Source organism: Solea solea, chromosome 9, assembly GCF_958295425.1.
Source record: "Solea solea chromosome 9, fSolSol10.1, whole genome shotgun sequence".
In the NCBI taxonomy this organism is placed as follows: Eukaryota; Metazoa; Chordata; class Actinopteri; order Pleuronectiformes; family Soleidae; genus Solea; species Solea solea.
This window is the reverse complement of record NC_081142.1, coordinates 8,969,434-8,984,874: the sequence shown is the minus strand read 5'-3', so window position 1 is coordinate 8,984,874 and position 15,441 is coordinate 8,969,434. Positions and strand designations below refer to the sequence as shown.

The following is a 15,441-nucleotide window of genomic DNA, read 5'->3' as shown; positions in this document are numbered from 1 at the left end:
TTCCAGTATCACGGTAACTGCATCTCAGTTGACCCCAGAGACTGTCATGTTGACAGGCTGCCAACTGAATTCCTCTTCCATATGGTGGGGGCAGTTACACAAGGCACAACGAAAGCAGCAACACTCAATGCAACCAGAGAACAAGAGACCTGAAAACCAACAGTCTAGAAGCAACTTATACATTCAGTTCAAGGCAAAATGTTGCATTTACATGTCACAAACAAAACTGCTACAGGATGGCACTGCATGGTACAGAAAGTTATTCATGATGACGTAGTTCATTTCACAACAACACATGAAAACTCAACCGATTATCTCACACAAATCATGTAGTTATAAGCATTTTTTTATATATAAATGTAGTTGTTTAAAGCACTGAACAATGAATGTTAGGCTAAAACCCACAATCTTCGCCTGTTGTTCTAAGCTATAGAACACGTATTAGTGTTTATTTTTAGGATTTAAAAAGATCTTTTGGTTAAAGCATGATATTGTTTATGTTTAATCTGAGACGGACTCAGTGCTGCTCACTTTCATTATCTGGATTACCAGCAAAATCTATCATTTCTTCCTCAGGCCATCACATACATTCTCCTAACATTTCATGAAAATGTGTTGTTTGCCTCTTTTTCTTTTAGAGTTTTGCTGCTCACAGACAAACATGGACAAAAACACTATGCTCCTTAGCTGAGTTAATGATAATTTTAAGCTGCAAAAAGAGTGTAAAACTACAAGACAGTATAAATACACATCCAGTTCATCTCTACATGCGCTGCACAAGGAATTACAATCAGTCGATGCTTCCCACATTCCAAGATAAGAAATTGTAAAAGTCATTAATAATCGCTTAATTTGTGTTATCGCCTGAGTCTTAATGTGTATTTGCGTTGGTTATAATCCAATGTAAAAATCAATATCCAATGAGTCCAGTCACTTACTATCCTTAGGGCTAATCTTATGCACTGCCCTGTCCACAGCTTAAATAACTACATTCAACGTGCCTTTTCCAATCTTCATTTAACACTGAACACTAGCAAAACAAAAGCCAGGATCTTTAACAGAAATCTACCAGTGCCCGAACAAAATGTTCTCTCTGGATGGTTCCGAGATTCAGTTTGTCAACTGTTTCAAGCATCTTGGTATTTGTGGCTCGACTGCTCACTTTCGTTTGAAACGCACGTCAGCACTCTGCTCTCTAAAGTCATAGCGTTTCCTTTATCGTAACAAATCCTCATTAACACACTCCGCTAAACAGCTTCTGCTTAAAATGACAGTCCTCCCACTCATCTCAGCTTACAGAGAGGTCATTTACAGATCTGCTCCTAAATCTTTCTGGATGTCATGCACCACGCCGCTGCAGTTTATATTCCCTGATCATTGGCCCTCTCTTCACCCTCGCAAACACATTGGTTTCTATTCATTTATAAAACCCTAACTGATAAAGCTCCATCTTATCTTCACTCATTCACTCAGCTTGATTAACTTACTCATCCCCAGTTTTCTGCTGCCTATGACTGGAATCATCTGCAACAGACACTAAAACTCTTCTTTTAAAAACTTAGTGAGGGCAACAGTGTGCGACATTTAACATTTATCCTTTTTCACGCATTTGTGTTGTTCATCTGCCCTGTTTCTGTCTCTTGGCCAGGTCGTCTTTGTAAATGAGAATTGGTTCTCAATTGTCTTACCTGGCCAAATGTAAAAGGTCAAATAAGATAAATAAAATACCAAATACTGTAGTAGTCCTTTAACTTGGCCACTTAATCACCTCCAAGGAAATCTAAACATCTGTCCATGTTGTCTTGTGGTTGACATACTGTGGGATTTTAAAACCCTTCTCCACCAGAAGGTCCACCTCTATTGTGGGCAGTTAAACACAGTTTGCAATGAAAGCACTCTCAGGATTCATGGTGCACGGCTAACAGCCACTGGTAACTGTACAGCCCAGTGGAGACGATGACATACACAGAAGCGATGGTCAGTGAAAGTACAGCTGAATAAAGGCGTATTCAAACACTCTAGAACGGCGTGTCCATCTGGCTGCCCTTTGCAGCAGGTGACACCACCCCATAGCTCTTCTCCTGCCACCTCAGCCATTGCATGTGGACCTCTTTCTGGACCTGTCACACACACACAAACAAGTTCATATAATTATGCAAAGGCAACATTGCACCATGCTTACTTGCTTTTTTTAATGTGTTAAATTAGAAAATCGATGCTGCGCTGTGAAATATAGACTACAATCCGCCGTCAGTCTGCTTAGTTTAGAAAGACTGACAAGTGTTTTATGACCTGTTTTTTTTATATCACAGAGATGAAAAGTAAAACTTAAAATGTAGAGTTTGCTCTTAATACAAGAGGTATTTGTAGTAGTAATGTCCCAGAGTTTCAGCAAGACTTCATGAATATCAATCTTCTTCTTCTAACTATTCCTAAACTATTCCCTTACATTTCAAACACACAACGACGTTCTTAAAACTAAACCTAATACAATTACCTTGTGTTCCTTGTAGAGATAAAGTCATTTTATTTTATATTAGGTGCTTGTGAAGTATGATGTGGTTTATTATTGAGGCTTATTATCAGTGAAATGTTGATGAATAAAATCACAAATTTCCCTTGGCATCAGACGAACATCCATGAATAAACCAGAGCTGTGCATTCACCATCATCTACTCAGTAATATAGACATAGATCATATGAACTTATCCATCACACTGCAGTGACTTCAAACAGATGATCATGGCTTTTGAGTCATTATGTAAAACGTGGAGTGGTGCTGCCCTCAGACTGTCAGGAGTTGACCTCACATTAATCATGGCGGTTACATTAGCGCCCAGGTCCTTCGCTTTCGCAACAAGGTGAAGAGAAGTGGGAAATTATCATGCGTTCTAAGCCCTGGCAACTTTAAACCACTCACCCCTCGATGCCATATGATCTGGCTCCACAGACTCATTATGCGACGGAGAGCCCGTAAATTATGTGTGTGAATGGGCTGAGATGAATGTTTGAGTGGTGTGGCTCGTACTGACCTCTTGATTGAGGAAGCAATAGAGAATTGCAACGAGGAGCCCCTGTAAGAGAGATGTACTCAGTCACTGAAATGTAGGGTTAATCCACATAATTAAAAAGATCACTCATGTTATGGTGACAGCTTAGATGTCAGGCACAAACGAGAGCTGATAGGCTGAAGAATAAAGACCTATTATGTTTTGCTTCCACTTGCAGCAAAGTGGAATCATCTTGATTTATGTGTGCGTAATGCACTGCTACAAACCATAAAATGTGCAGCTCAACAAAAAACCTAGAGCTGTGGAGTTTAACTATTAAATATAAACAAATGTGCGCAACATTATGAATTCACACGGTGCTGATTAAGCCTATAATCTCCACATCTCTCTCTCTGTGTCACTCTTGTTTTCATGTCTTTGGCGACATTCCCACTCTGCAAACATTTGTATGTGTGAGAGTGTGTAGGGCAGCGGAAGGGAAAAGTAGATTATAGAGACAACACTGTTTTGGTAAATACTCTATAGTCCACAAGGGGTGATAGAAGTTCTGTCCCTCTGTAGGTTGGTGCAAGTAGTAAAACAGCTGAGTTTTTGATGGTATATTGCAATCATGTGGAATACTTCACTGATTTGCATTTAGCTTTGTATTACTAGAATAGGGGTAGTCATTTTGTCACTGGTGGGCACGTAACACAAAAAAAAAATAATGAAGATATTTCTCGACTCTGAAACTGAGGTTGGGAAGCACAATGTTTCAAAAATACTACCTCTATTCAAGTAATACCAAGCTCAATGCAAATCGGTGACGTATTCCTTTAACATGTTACCAGAATTATTTAATGCAGCAAACGTGCACACTCGACCTGGTAAATGTAGTGTATATTCTATGCATGCTGAGGTTAGCTTTCAGATCAGCCACTGCCTTCAGAGAATTTTAAGTTTGCATTTTAATTGCTGCTGTGTCACAGCTAAATGTCACCTAATAGCTTATTTACTACGGTGGCCGACAGGGGCAAACGCACTGCAACGACCCAAAACACATGCAGGAGGAGGAACGAGCTGCATATTCATAAACGCTGCAGATTCCCAAAAAGCCAGCAAGTCACAAAACACCAATGATCATTTATAAATGCAATGTTTTTTGAACCTCTGAATGCATTTAAGAGAAAATACAACATATGCTACCTTTCACATTTATATCAGTGGTGTAATGGATCTATTCTGGATGTGGTGTAAATTGAATGCATGGATTATTCAGACGGTGTGTAGCACAAAATGTGTTTTCTGGGTATTACAAGCCATTGCTGTCACAATATTGAGTGTTAGTCCTCTTATGTACCTGGAAGGATCCCAGGCAGAGCTCAACACAGAACCGTAGGTTAACACTGGCGTAGTCGGGCAGAAAATTGAAGAACATGTAGTGAGTACCAAACAAAGGGATGAGGAGGAGGGTGGACTTGGTCAGGCGTCTGTGTCACACAAGCAAAGAAAAAAACAAGATTCAGGAGATGAAGCTACCTGAGGGGGCCATTCATTGTACATCTCATTGGAATGCTGCTCTGGATCGCACCATGCATACAGACACACTAATCATCAGGTGTCAATCAAGAGGACACTCGTGTTTGTGCGTGTGTGAGTGTGAACACAGCTTTTGTTCATGAGGGGGAAATGCAGCAGCAGGTGCATGATTCCAAGGGAGGATATTAAAATACATAAAATATGTATGTGATTGGGAAACATATTAATCAAGCTGGTGCAATTAAGTCAAGGATCAATTAACTTAAATTTGGTATATCTACTTTATAAGATGAGGCTATGCATGACGTGCCTCATTAATGTTGGCCAATTAGTGAGCCTATTTCCATCGCAAATTCACATAAGTCTCATTGGAAGTTAGAAGGTAGACGAGGCCAGTCTGATGTGTCTCTGGTTTGGTGGTGACTGAATGAATTATACATTCTCCACACACACATTTCTGGTCAAAATGCACTCATGAATAAAATAAACAACACAGCGTCCACTTGTACTGTGTCCACAGCTGTGTCTGCAGCTGAAGAATTACCTGTACTGAGAAGAGTTGTTGAACTGGATGAGTCGAGGATTGAGCTTCTGTATCAGGATTCTGATTATGTTCATGAAGAGCATAAAATTGACCTGTTAATAGAAAAAGGAAGAATACAAAATTAAAAGAACAACGTTCAGCTTCAAGGAGCTAAAGCCTCAACAGGCTTTATGACAAATGTTGCTCACAACAATGTGATAATTGAATGTCATGGCAATAATACGGGTACTCAAGTGTGTAATTGGACATGACTGCTGCGAAAGAATTGTGTATCGCAATTGTGAAGTACACAAAAGACATTTTTGCACATCCTTTCTCAGAAATCATCTCCCCGAAAAAATCTGTAATCTGCATAAGAATTTATAATCTGCTAGGTGCATGCATCATTTTGATCACTTTGTTTATTTCGGCACAATGGAGGTTATTTACCGCTATAGACACAACAATCGGTCCCTTTATGATCCACCAGTAGGGCGAGTCCTCATTGATGTCCCAACATCTGTGTGGAAAGACATGCAATATGCACTTTAATCGGCCTGCGCAGGATCATTTCCAGGGTGATGGACAATGAATTCAGCTGTCTGAAGAATAAAAGGGGCAATCTCATAACAAGCAATCACAGTGGTGAGGACACAATGAGGGAAAATTAGAGTGCAGATGGTGTATGTGATAAAAAGAAAATAATAATAATTTTTTAAAAAAGCAGTTTCTAGTCACAGGTTCTAGTTACTTTTCATTGTGGACACTGATAAATCTGCTACAGTGTCCTGGAAGTGTTGTAATTAATAATGTAAGTTTATACAAACTCTGTGTCCTCAAAGTACAGCCTTGTTCCAATCCACAGGATGATGAAGAGCACGGGTACACCTGCAGTGAGACAGAAATGATATGAATTATAATTACACAGGCACCAGAATGTGAAGTTTACTAATAATAATAATAATCTGCATTAATAGTTGCAGCAAAAACGCTGTGCTAATGCAATAATATCAGTTTACACATACAATATGTGGCAGTTATAGCTTAACTTATACCCGTACATTTAACTATTTAGCAAATAAAATGGCTGTGAGTGTCTGCTACTGTATATATTTTTGAGATAACATTGTCCAACAATATAAAAAAGTGAAACATATTATTGACTAACATGGGAATGTAAGTCTAAATTCAGTTTGTCTGTTATTGTAGATGATGACACTTTGGTTTTGTCTCTACACACTTAAGTTTAAGTCTTCATCAAGATGCACTGAAACATCTCTGTATGTCTCGAGTCATCTGATAGTTTTTGTGTTGTATCCAGCATTCCACATTAAAACAAGCATTTTCGCTTTGAAACGAAGTGAGATATCGTTATGAACGTCTTATTTGCGGAATTGACGGTATATTCTGTTATAGTTTCGAGCTCATACTGCCCACACGCTGCTGAACTGTCGTTTTTCTGTCCTCTAGACCAGACTAGACGCTCATTGGCCCCGAGGTCATTCGAGTTTCACCCCCCCGATCTAGAGTAAGAATGCTTTCACAAATAAATAAATAAATTCTAATTTCAACAATTATACTTTATATTTGTGAAAGCATTCTGACTTTACAGCGTTGTCCTTCCTGCCTCAAACAGTTGCACAGTATGACCAAGTCTTTTTAAGTAACCTTCTGTTACTACTACTACAAACTGATAACCAGGGCAAGGACAAGACGTTTCTAGCATGTCTAACAGTGGAAACAAACCCTCAAAGTTTAGTCTGAAGCTCAACACACTCAAAACACATTTCAGGGGAAGCTGCATGTCAAGGTTTCTCACCCCATCCCAGCAGACTGAAGCACCACAGACACCGACGGCTGTGATAGAAGGAGGAAAGCAGTAGGGAATTCAGATAAAGTGCCTCCACCAGGAGCCAGAAAAAATTTGCCATTACACAGTAGTGACAGAAGACCACAGAGGCCTTACAGGTGAACTAGACGGGAAAACAGAAACAGGAAGAAACAGGACAGAGAATGAATTGCAAGGAGGGATTAGTACAAGACAGGAGAGTGTGATGAGGGTGACATGTGAACACGGGATAAGGGAAACCTCTAGTTGTCAGCATCATCTTACACTGGAGAGGGTGCAGTGGTTGGTGTCATCACTTGAGAACAGAGAAGCATCTTTTATGAACACCGACACAGATTTCAAGATAAATGTAATGAAAAGCTGGATGTGAATGAAGTTCCGGGCACAACGCAGCCTCCTGTGAGGGGAAAAGGAGCAAATTCAAATGAGGTATAATTCCAAGTGTGGCTCTGAACAATCTGAATGTATCAGTAATCTGGTTACCTCAAGAGCAACAGGATTAACACAGCAACAGCCAGCACCACTAATGAAATGCTGTAGCCGATAGTGTAAATCGTTTTCACAGTGGCAAAGTACGATTCTTCTGTCTGAAAGCAAGAGGAAACACGTGATTTTAGTATAAAGATGTATTCAAAATGCCGTCTTGGCTTGAAAATGTATTTAATGTCCAAAGAATTAGAACAAATTGCTGAATAGTTTCACACAGGATGTTTTTTGTCTAACACTAGACTCCTGAATCAGCTCAAGCTTCCAGATCCAAATTCAGAGCTTGTAATTAGTGTCTTTCCACCTCTGCTTGTGGAGGACGTCCAAACTTTTTTCAACCTCATTACAAAAGATTCCCTGAATAGCACTAAAAGTGGTTTTCTCCATTATTATCATCCAAAAAAGGAAGAAGAAGAAAATGGAAATTGGCTAATTTCACCTATTACCTCATGGGTGACATTCAATTGAACTACTTCTACCTTGAAAAGGAATTTTCAGTGGATGCGCATTTATGTGTTCTTTTCTTGTCTCTAGAGGCAGTGAACGGGCAAAGCCTATATTTAGAACCCAACAATCCAGTAAGAAACAAATGCAAGTACGTAGGCAGCATGTTCTCTGACACAACAATCTTTTAAATCATGGTACATTTATATAATTCACTTTTCTCATAGTTCAGCTGCCGGTGGAAACCTCATCCAAGCTACTTGATGACAACACATCCAAAGTACCAGATTGCTGTAAATTATACTACCATCAGGGTCCTTATTCCTGCATACGACCCATAGTTACGCTTTGTTGAACGACAGTCTCAACCATTCCGACTGCATTTTCTCTTGTTGCCGGTTGCCACCCCCTGACATCTGCACTCCCAGTGGAGAGTCTCTGACCTCTGCAGCAGCTCTCACCTCAGGAATGTCATCATCCACACTGCAGGCGATGTGGTACGGTGGGAAGGGCATGGACCAACCTCCACTGGTGCAGTTACGGCTCACTGAACCTGAGGTGAGAGGTGAAGAGAGCAAGAATTCAACGTGGTCATAAAGATGATTATGTTTGTTTCTCGCCAGAGAGAATAAAACCTATTACATATACAATACAATACAGCCCGTGTCTCTAGGGAACGGTTGTCGTGGTTTTTGTGTTTCCAACAGAAGTAACACTTCCAGAGGACAGTTGTAATCTTAGACGTGCTGAAACGAAACAAAGCTTTGACATTCAGAGACATTCATGGTTCCCAGATGCTCCTTCAGCAGCAGCATGAGGTTTGTATTTGAGATTTGTTTCACGGGCTGCCATGAAATGTAGTTTATGGACATTTATGGTCCCCACAGGAATAATCTTCTTGTCTTGGTTTACCCACCTAACATTTCTTCAAGAGGTTTTGAATGTATTTTATTTATTAGGGTCCTCCGTGCCTTGTTCACTGTACATTGACTCTTTTGAAATTGTTCTTTTTATTATTGTTCTTTTATTTTTTGGGGGCCTGAACATGCCCCAAACTTCATAGATTTGTTGTGACCGTGGTGAAAATGCACGACTGAAAGTGGTTGAGTGAATGGGCGTGAAAAATTGGAAGTGGGAGGGGCTCAAAACCGGCCCCCTGGTGTCAGGTTTAATTTGATATTTTGTTTACTTTTAAACTTCCATTTCCCATGAACTTTCTATTAATTGCACATTTTAGAGTGGCCTTAACTTGTGACCAGTCTAAGTCACCTGTACAATAATCATGCTCCTCATCTTGCCTGCCATGTGGACAGATTATTAAATTGTAGTGTTCACACAGATTTTAACACATTTGTGAACCAAATGTTTGCCTTTTGTTTCCATATAGCAAATCTCATATGTTTCCGTTTCTGTTGCATGTATGTGATGACGTTGTGTACATCAACAAGCACATTTTCAGTCATTTGGATGATTTGTTCATCTTATACATTTCAATATAATCATGTAATTCTTTAGTCACCTGTGTTGTTACTAAAGAGGGAGAAGACTGCAGGACACCCTCGGTGGACTGTATCTCCAATAACTGCATGAGGCCAGCAGACGACAGCATCCCAGAATGGCCGACAACCTTTACAGAGGGAGGAAAACAAAGGAGATAATCAGACTAGAGTTTGCAATTTTTACATACCGTCCTAAGGTTTGAATATGCTCTCGTGAAGATAAGTAAAATCCAGTGTATATAACAATACTTAAAATAGCATTTTTCAAAGGCTTAGCCATTGGATCTATAAGTGGATTAAGACGGGGGTGTACATCTCCGAGGAGATAGATTTCATACATCAATAATCTGCTTTGACAACTGGAAATACCCAGTGTAGCTTTGACTACTCCTGTACTAAAAAAAAAAAGAAAAGAAAAAACACACACACACCTTCCTGGCTTCTGTTATCCTGTGCTGCAATATACTGAAGGCAGTGAAGCTCCTCTTTCTCCAGCTGAAATATGTACTCACATTCAGGGTGAAGGCTTGATAAAGCCTAAAGGAAGGAAAGAAGGAAGTAAAGGAAAATAGAAAGGGGGAAGGGGGGGGGGGCAAAAAAAAGCTTTCAAGATTTACACAGAAGTATAAATTGATGACACACTCACCACTCAGTCTCTGGATAACAGTTTATAAAGGATGGGTTTCATGATGTTTTCCCACTGAACCACAAGCGTTTTTGGCAAAAATGCACCTGCTTGTTTGATGGCATTAAACTAAACAAGCCACACAGAATCATTTGAGTTATATTTGTTATATATATAGAGAGAGAGAGAGAGAGGCAGAAAGAGAGAGGCTTGTGTTTTGATCAAAGAGTGGAGGAGGCATTCCTGAGCTACGATGACTTCAAAGCACAGTGTGGATATGTAATATAATTATGTAGAGAAGAATGAGGCTTCCAGATTACACAAACACTTATGTAAAAGGTCGAGGTGGCAACACATGCCAGTTCACACTGTATCAACCACTGCGTTGAAACCATGGTGTTAGACTCTCAGGTCTCAGCCTCATACAGTCCTCACTTTTCATGTTACATTCTACATTCCCTGCATTTCATGCATTTCAAATGAGCCAAACGCCACGTGGAACAGTGAATTGTTCCACTTAAATTTACCACTTAATCTAGTACTATTTGGGTGGTTATATCTCTGTATATTCTGAGCCACTCTTGGTTTAATTTAAGTGGCATTGGCAGTTTTTCTAACATTCTTGTATGGTGTCGGTTAACTGAAATTTGAAATTTCCAATCAAAGCAACAGTGTGTTGTATGTACTACTTTTCGTTTATCTGTGATTATGTTGGTTCAACTCTAACAATTCTGTTATTGGCAGGAAAATAATGGTAATATCTTTATTTTGGTGAATAATGCACCGTTAAAAAATGTAATAATTATCTTGTGTGTCCCTCTCTCTTTCTTGCTGTGTGTGTGTGTGTGTGTGTGTGTGTTTTGAAGCTCTAATCCCAGTTGTGTGTCTTAATTAAGTCGGCTGTAAAATGGCAAGGACAATGCACCGATTTTAATCCTTGAATCAACTCGGTTTCATCTCCTTAGCGACAATCTGAGGAAAGACAAGTTGAAACTGGAATCAGAGGCACAATGTCAAACAGCAGTGGCAGCAAAAGTGTCTGCCACTCAGAGACAAAGAAGGTGATATTTTTTTATTTTTTTGCTGGATAAAGAATTTGAGTCAAGCAAATTAATATCTTTGAAGGAACACACACTGTGAAGTGAAGTGTCTGTGGTACATGAAGATAAGGAGGAAATGGTCAGACATTGAGATTTACACCTCAAACACACAAATACTTTTACTAATACTATTAAAATACAATATTGACATCATATACTGTTCTGCAATAGCAACATGACAAAAACACAATATATATGCATATATATATATATGCATATACATATATATATATGCATATACATATATATATATATATATGCATATACGTGATGTTTATGTCTTGCACAATCACACTTTTAAAATGTAACAAATGTGTGCTTTCATCTCTCTTTTTCCTTTATCCTTTGTTTCTTATCTGTTTACCATCTCTCTCTTTCTCTGTTGGAAAGTTGTTGGAAAAATAGCCAAAGCTTGTTTTTTTATAGAATTATTATCTTAAAAAAACAAACAAACACCGACATAATAAACAAAACACAGAAAACTCGAAACTTAACACAGTTATCCTGACATGAAATGTTTTCCCTCCTCATAAATATACACCATCTCTCCCTCCGTCAGTAAACGACGGCGGCGCTGGAAGTAACCTCAGGAGATCGTCAGCACTCCTCTTTGTTCCTAATGCAATGCTAATAATCTAATGAGAGCTGTTATTGTGCAATTTACTCAGCAATTACTGTTAGTCCTGTTCAAAGGCAGACAAGGTACATGTGGGAAAAAAAAAAAAAGTCAACTTAGACTCCGGCAGGGAAAGTGAATATGAAAAATCACAGACTGCAGTAAGTGTGCATCAAAATGGGACATAAACACATGAAAATAGATAGAATTTCCTGCTAAACTGTGTGTGTGTCGTTTGAATTTACAGGAGAACAGGAAGATGTGAGTGTTTGAGGCACAAAAAAAGTCCACTAGACATAAGCATCAACTCAACTGTACAGTGGAAACTCAACATTAAACCCACTTTTCTGTTGTTATGTCAGATGGGAACCATGTGAGCAACGCTGCAAATGGCAGAGAGTGTGAGTCAAGTCTTGATTCCAGGGCCTGAGGGTTGCGTGACACGCTCGGGTGAAGTGCTGCATTTAAAAACAGACATGAGGAGGCTCTCTCACGAGGTTTAAAACCAAATGCAAAGACCTCTTCACACGGCCAGAGCGACACACAGTCTGTTGTGAGAAATGTTCTACGAGAGGTGAAGCCCATTATCCACTAACTACCCAAAAAGGGGCCATGAGATTTGGCTCACTTTGCAGATGTTGCAAATCAGGTGCACTTCCCACACAGCGGGAGCAGAAATACTAAACGTGTTCAGTCAATCGAAAAGAGAGCACAAACATATTTAGATTCCAAAGTTCGCTGTTCTGGGTTTTGGTTTTTTTTACTTTTAGGGAAATAACACTTGTTCATTTTAGAGCCAAAAAGACACGAGGCGTTGTAACCGCACGCATGGAGCTCTGCTCGCCTGGCAGTGCTTGTAAAACTACTTTATATGAGACCTCATTTTTAAACACAGATACAGTACACATGTACATGTTCATCTCATTCTTTTTAACGTCTTTATATTTTTTTTATATATTTTTTCTTTTTTCCTTTTTATACATATGTTTCAGTTTATATTTAGACTGTACATAGACTTGCATGCCTCTTATGTTTCTATCTTGTAACATATTCTGGAGCTGCTGAACTGTGAATTTCTCTGCGAGATGAATAAAGTATCTATCCATCTATCTATCTACACATGTATAATAAATCAATCACAGCATCATTTTATGCACGCTACTAAAAACATACACACGTTAAATTAGTTTAGAAATGAGACAATATAAATGCATTCAGGTGATTTTTCTTTAGCTGGACCTCCTTTAATAGCAAAGCCTCAAAGGGCAGAGACTGTGGCTGTGGCTAAGAGATGCAGATATAAATGTGAGGTAAGAGATTGGATACAATTCTGCTAATTTCCTTGGTGGAATTGATTCATTTATTTATGATATGATATGATACATGTATTTACCCCACAGCCCAGTCTCTGGAAATGACTAGCTTATAGAACAGAGACTAAAGAGAACAACCAGCTTCTATGGTTTCAGACACAGCACAGCCACATTTTATCTTGGGATGTCAAACTACATGATGTTTCCACCTTTCCTATTTTTCAGTCTTCATGCAAGGCTGCACTAAAGCTAGGTTTCATATAAAACGTGCAAAAATGAGTCTATAGTCACAATATATAATTATCTCCTGGGAAAGAAATCGAAGAACAAAAGGCAACACTCCGTCACTGACTGCTGTGTGAATACATTTTGTAGAGGAAGATAAATGACTGTCCTCTCATCTTTTCTTTCTTTGTTTCTTTCATGTTCTGCTGATCGCAAGTGCACATTGGTCTTGTACATTGATTATGTTGCACGCACTTGTGTGTGTGTGTGTCGTGGACACCAGAACATGATAATTATCTGTGGTCCTGAGCAGTGAAAGAGAATATCATGGAGAGAATGGAGTGGAACACAGTGATGAGTGTGTGCCCTGTTCACATTCTCTCTTTCTCCCGCTCTGCCACGGGGATCATTGCACCACCACCGGTTTGTCTGACTCTTATATTTCTATTCTGTTCTGGAAATGAATAAGGTGGCCATGTAATAATGAATGAAGATATGTTGAAGATGAATATTTAAAACGCGTTCCACTCTCTGTGTTGCCGTGTCACAGTCGATTGGCCAAAACAAGTACAAAACAAAGTGGAATGTAAGTACTCGTCATTGCATTAATCGGGAGTGTGTGTGTGCACATGCATGTGTGTTCATTTTTATTACCTCTTCAGGACCTTTTCTGGCATAAACACTGAGCTTGTCAGGACCAGTCATCTTTGTGGAGACCAAAACCTGGTCCTAATGAGATATAATCAGCTTTCTAAGAAACTGGTTAACCCCTAACCCGTAGGGATATCGCTCGGTGTGTGTGTTGTTATTGGATGTGAGGACAAATTTCGATTAAAACCACTGATGTGATGACATCACGAGGAAAAAGATTTGGGGCTGAGTGTTTGTGTTGGAATTTGATTAAGGGTCAGGACACTTAAGCCGTTTGGCAGAGTCCGCACCAGTCAGCACTAGTTGGACCCGACCTCAGTCATGTGTGTGGTAAAGTGTTGTATCATAGCCCAACTTTTCTCAGGATCATCATCATAAAAACAGAAGACAAAACAACAACCCGACTGGAAGCTGGGGTTTGATCTTCTTACCCTTTAGCCACATAAAAATATACAGTTTGTCCAATTTGCACTTATTCTGTGTACAGACTATAGTTTATAGGTCACACAGGCACAGACACAGGTACTCACCCAAATTAATGTAATTGTATGCCACAAAATACACATTTAATCCTAAACATTATTTAAAAATTAAACATGATTATTATTTTGAAAGATTATTATTAATCTTTCAATAAATAAATATCTTTTTCTTTATTGAACACCACTTATGGCCAGTCTGTCATTCCAGTCTGTCATTCTTATATGCATGTGCTGCACACTCACGTATTTGAAATAGAAATAATGCATGCAACTAAATATTCAGTGGTAATCAAAGATAAACTGTCAAATAAACTTTTGAATTAAAATAATAGCATTAGCAGCATTCATGAAGTATCTGAGAACAAATTGTGCTTATTAAAAAAAAATAAAAAATAAAAATGTACCTCTCACTCACTGACTGTGCTGTGCATTCACCTGGTTTTCCATGAAGTGGCAGAAGTGCCGACCGTTTACAGTAACGTGTGCACTCTTTTATTCACAGTCATGCACAGCGTGTGAGTGAGCAGCCTGCTGATTCTCTCCTGCATCCTCTCCTTGTTACGACAACACAATGAACATAGTCATACTTAGACTCATCACTGTCAATTGACGGGGCTGCGTGTGTGCATGTGCCTGCACACACACACACACATCTGATTATCATGGGCTAGAAATAAGAATGATTAAGAATTAAGAGGAGCAGATAAATCTGCTTTGTGCATTTTGATTGATTCTTTTTTTTCTTCTCCCCATTACTCAGGTTATTTATCTGAGATAGAACTGTCACAACTGTTTTTTTTCACCACAAAGAAAACTGACAATGAAACTTAATTTCCAAAAAAGAGCAGAGACACACACACACACACACACACACACACACACACACAGGGAGAGAGAGAGAGAGATGAAATAAAATGAAATCACTCACAGTTGGAGCCAAACAGAGTGTGAGAAAAACCCCTCTGATGTGGAGACAGGACATGTTGACTGTGCTGTTCTCTTCATTCAATGTGGTGCTTTCGTCAATGACACTGCATGATAACGGATGCTCAGCTCTCTCTCTCTCTCTCTCTCTCTCTCTCTCACACACACACACACT

The 15,441-nt window shown here is 39.2% G+C and overlaps 1 protein-coding gene across 1 annotated transcript; it reads right to left on the bottom strand.

Moving 5' to 3' along the window:
* Nucleotides 1-1,650: 1,650 nt before the first annotated feature.
* ghrhrl (growth hormone releasing hormone receptor, like) lies at nt 1,651-15,366 on the bottom strand. The gene is made up of 13 exons (XM_058637540.1): nt 15,271-15,366; nt 9,762-9,867; nt 9,351-9,458; nt 8,293-8,384; nt 7,385-7,488; nt 7,166-7,298; nt 6,872-7,025; nt 5,880-5,940; nt 5,503-5,572; nt 5,074-5,165; nt 4,351-4,480; nt 3,033-3,074; nt 1,651-2,120 (listed from the first exon to the last, which is right to left on the bottom strand). The coding sequence occupies exons 1-13, from the start codon at nt 15,322-15,324 to the stop codon at nt 2,019-2,021; spliced, it is 1,248 nt and encodes a 415-aa protein (XP_058493523.1). The 5' UTR covers nt 15,325-15,366; the 3' UTR covers nt 1,651-2,018.
* Nucleotides 15,367-15,441: the final 75 nt, after the last annotated feature.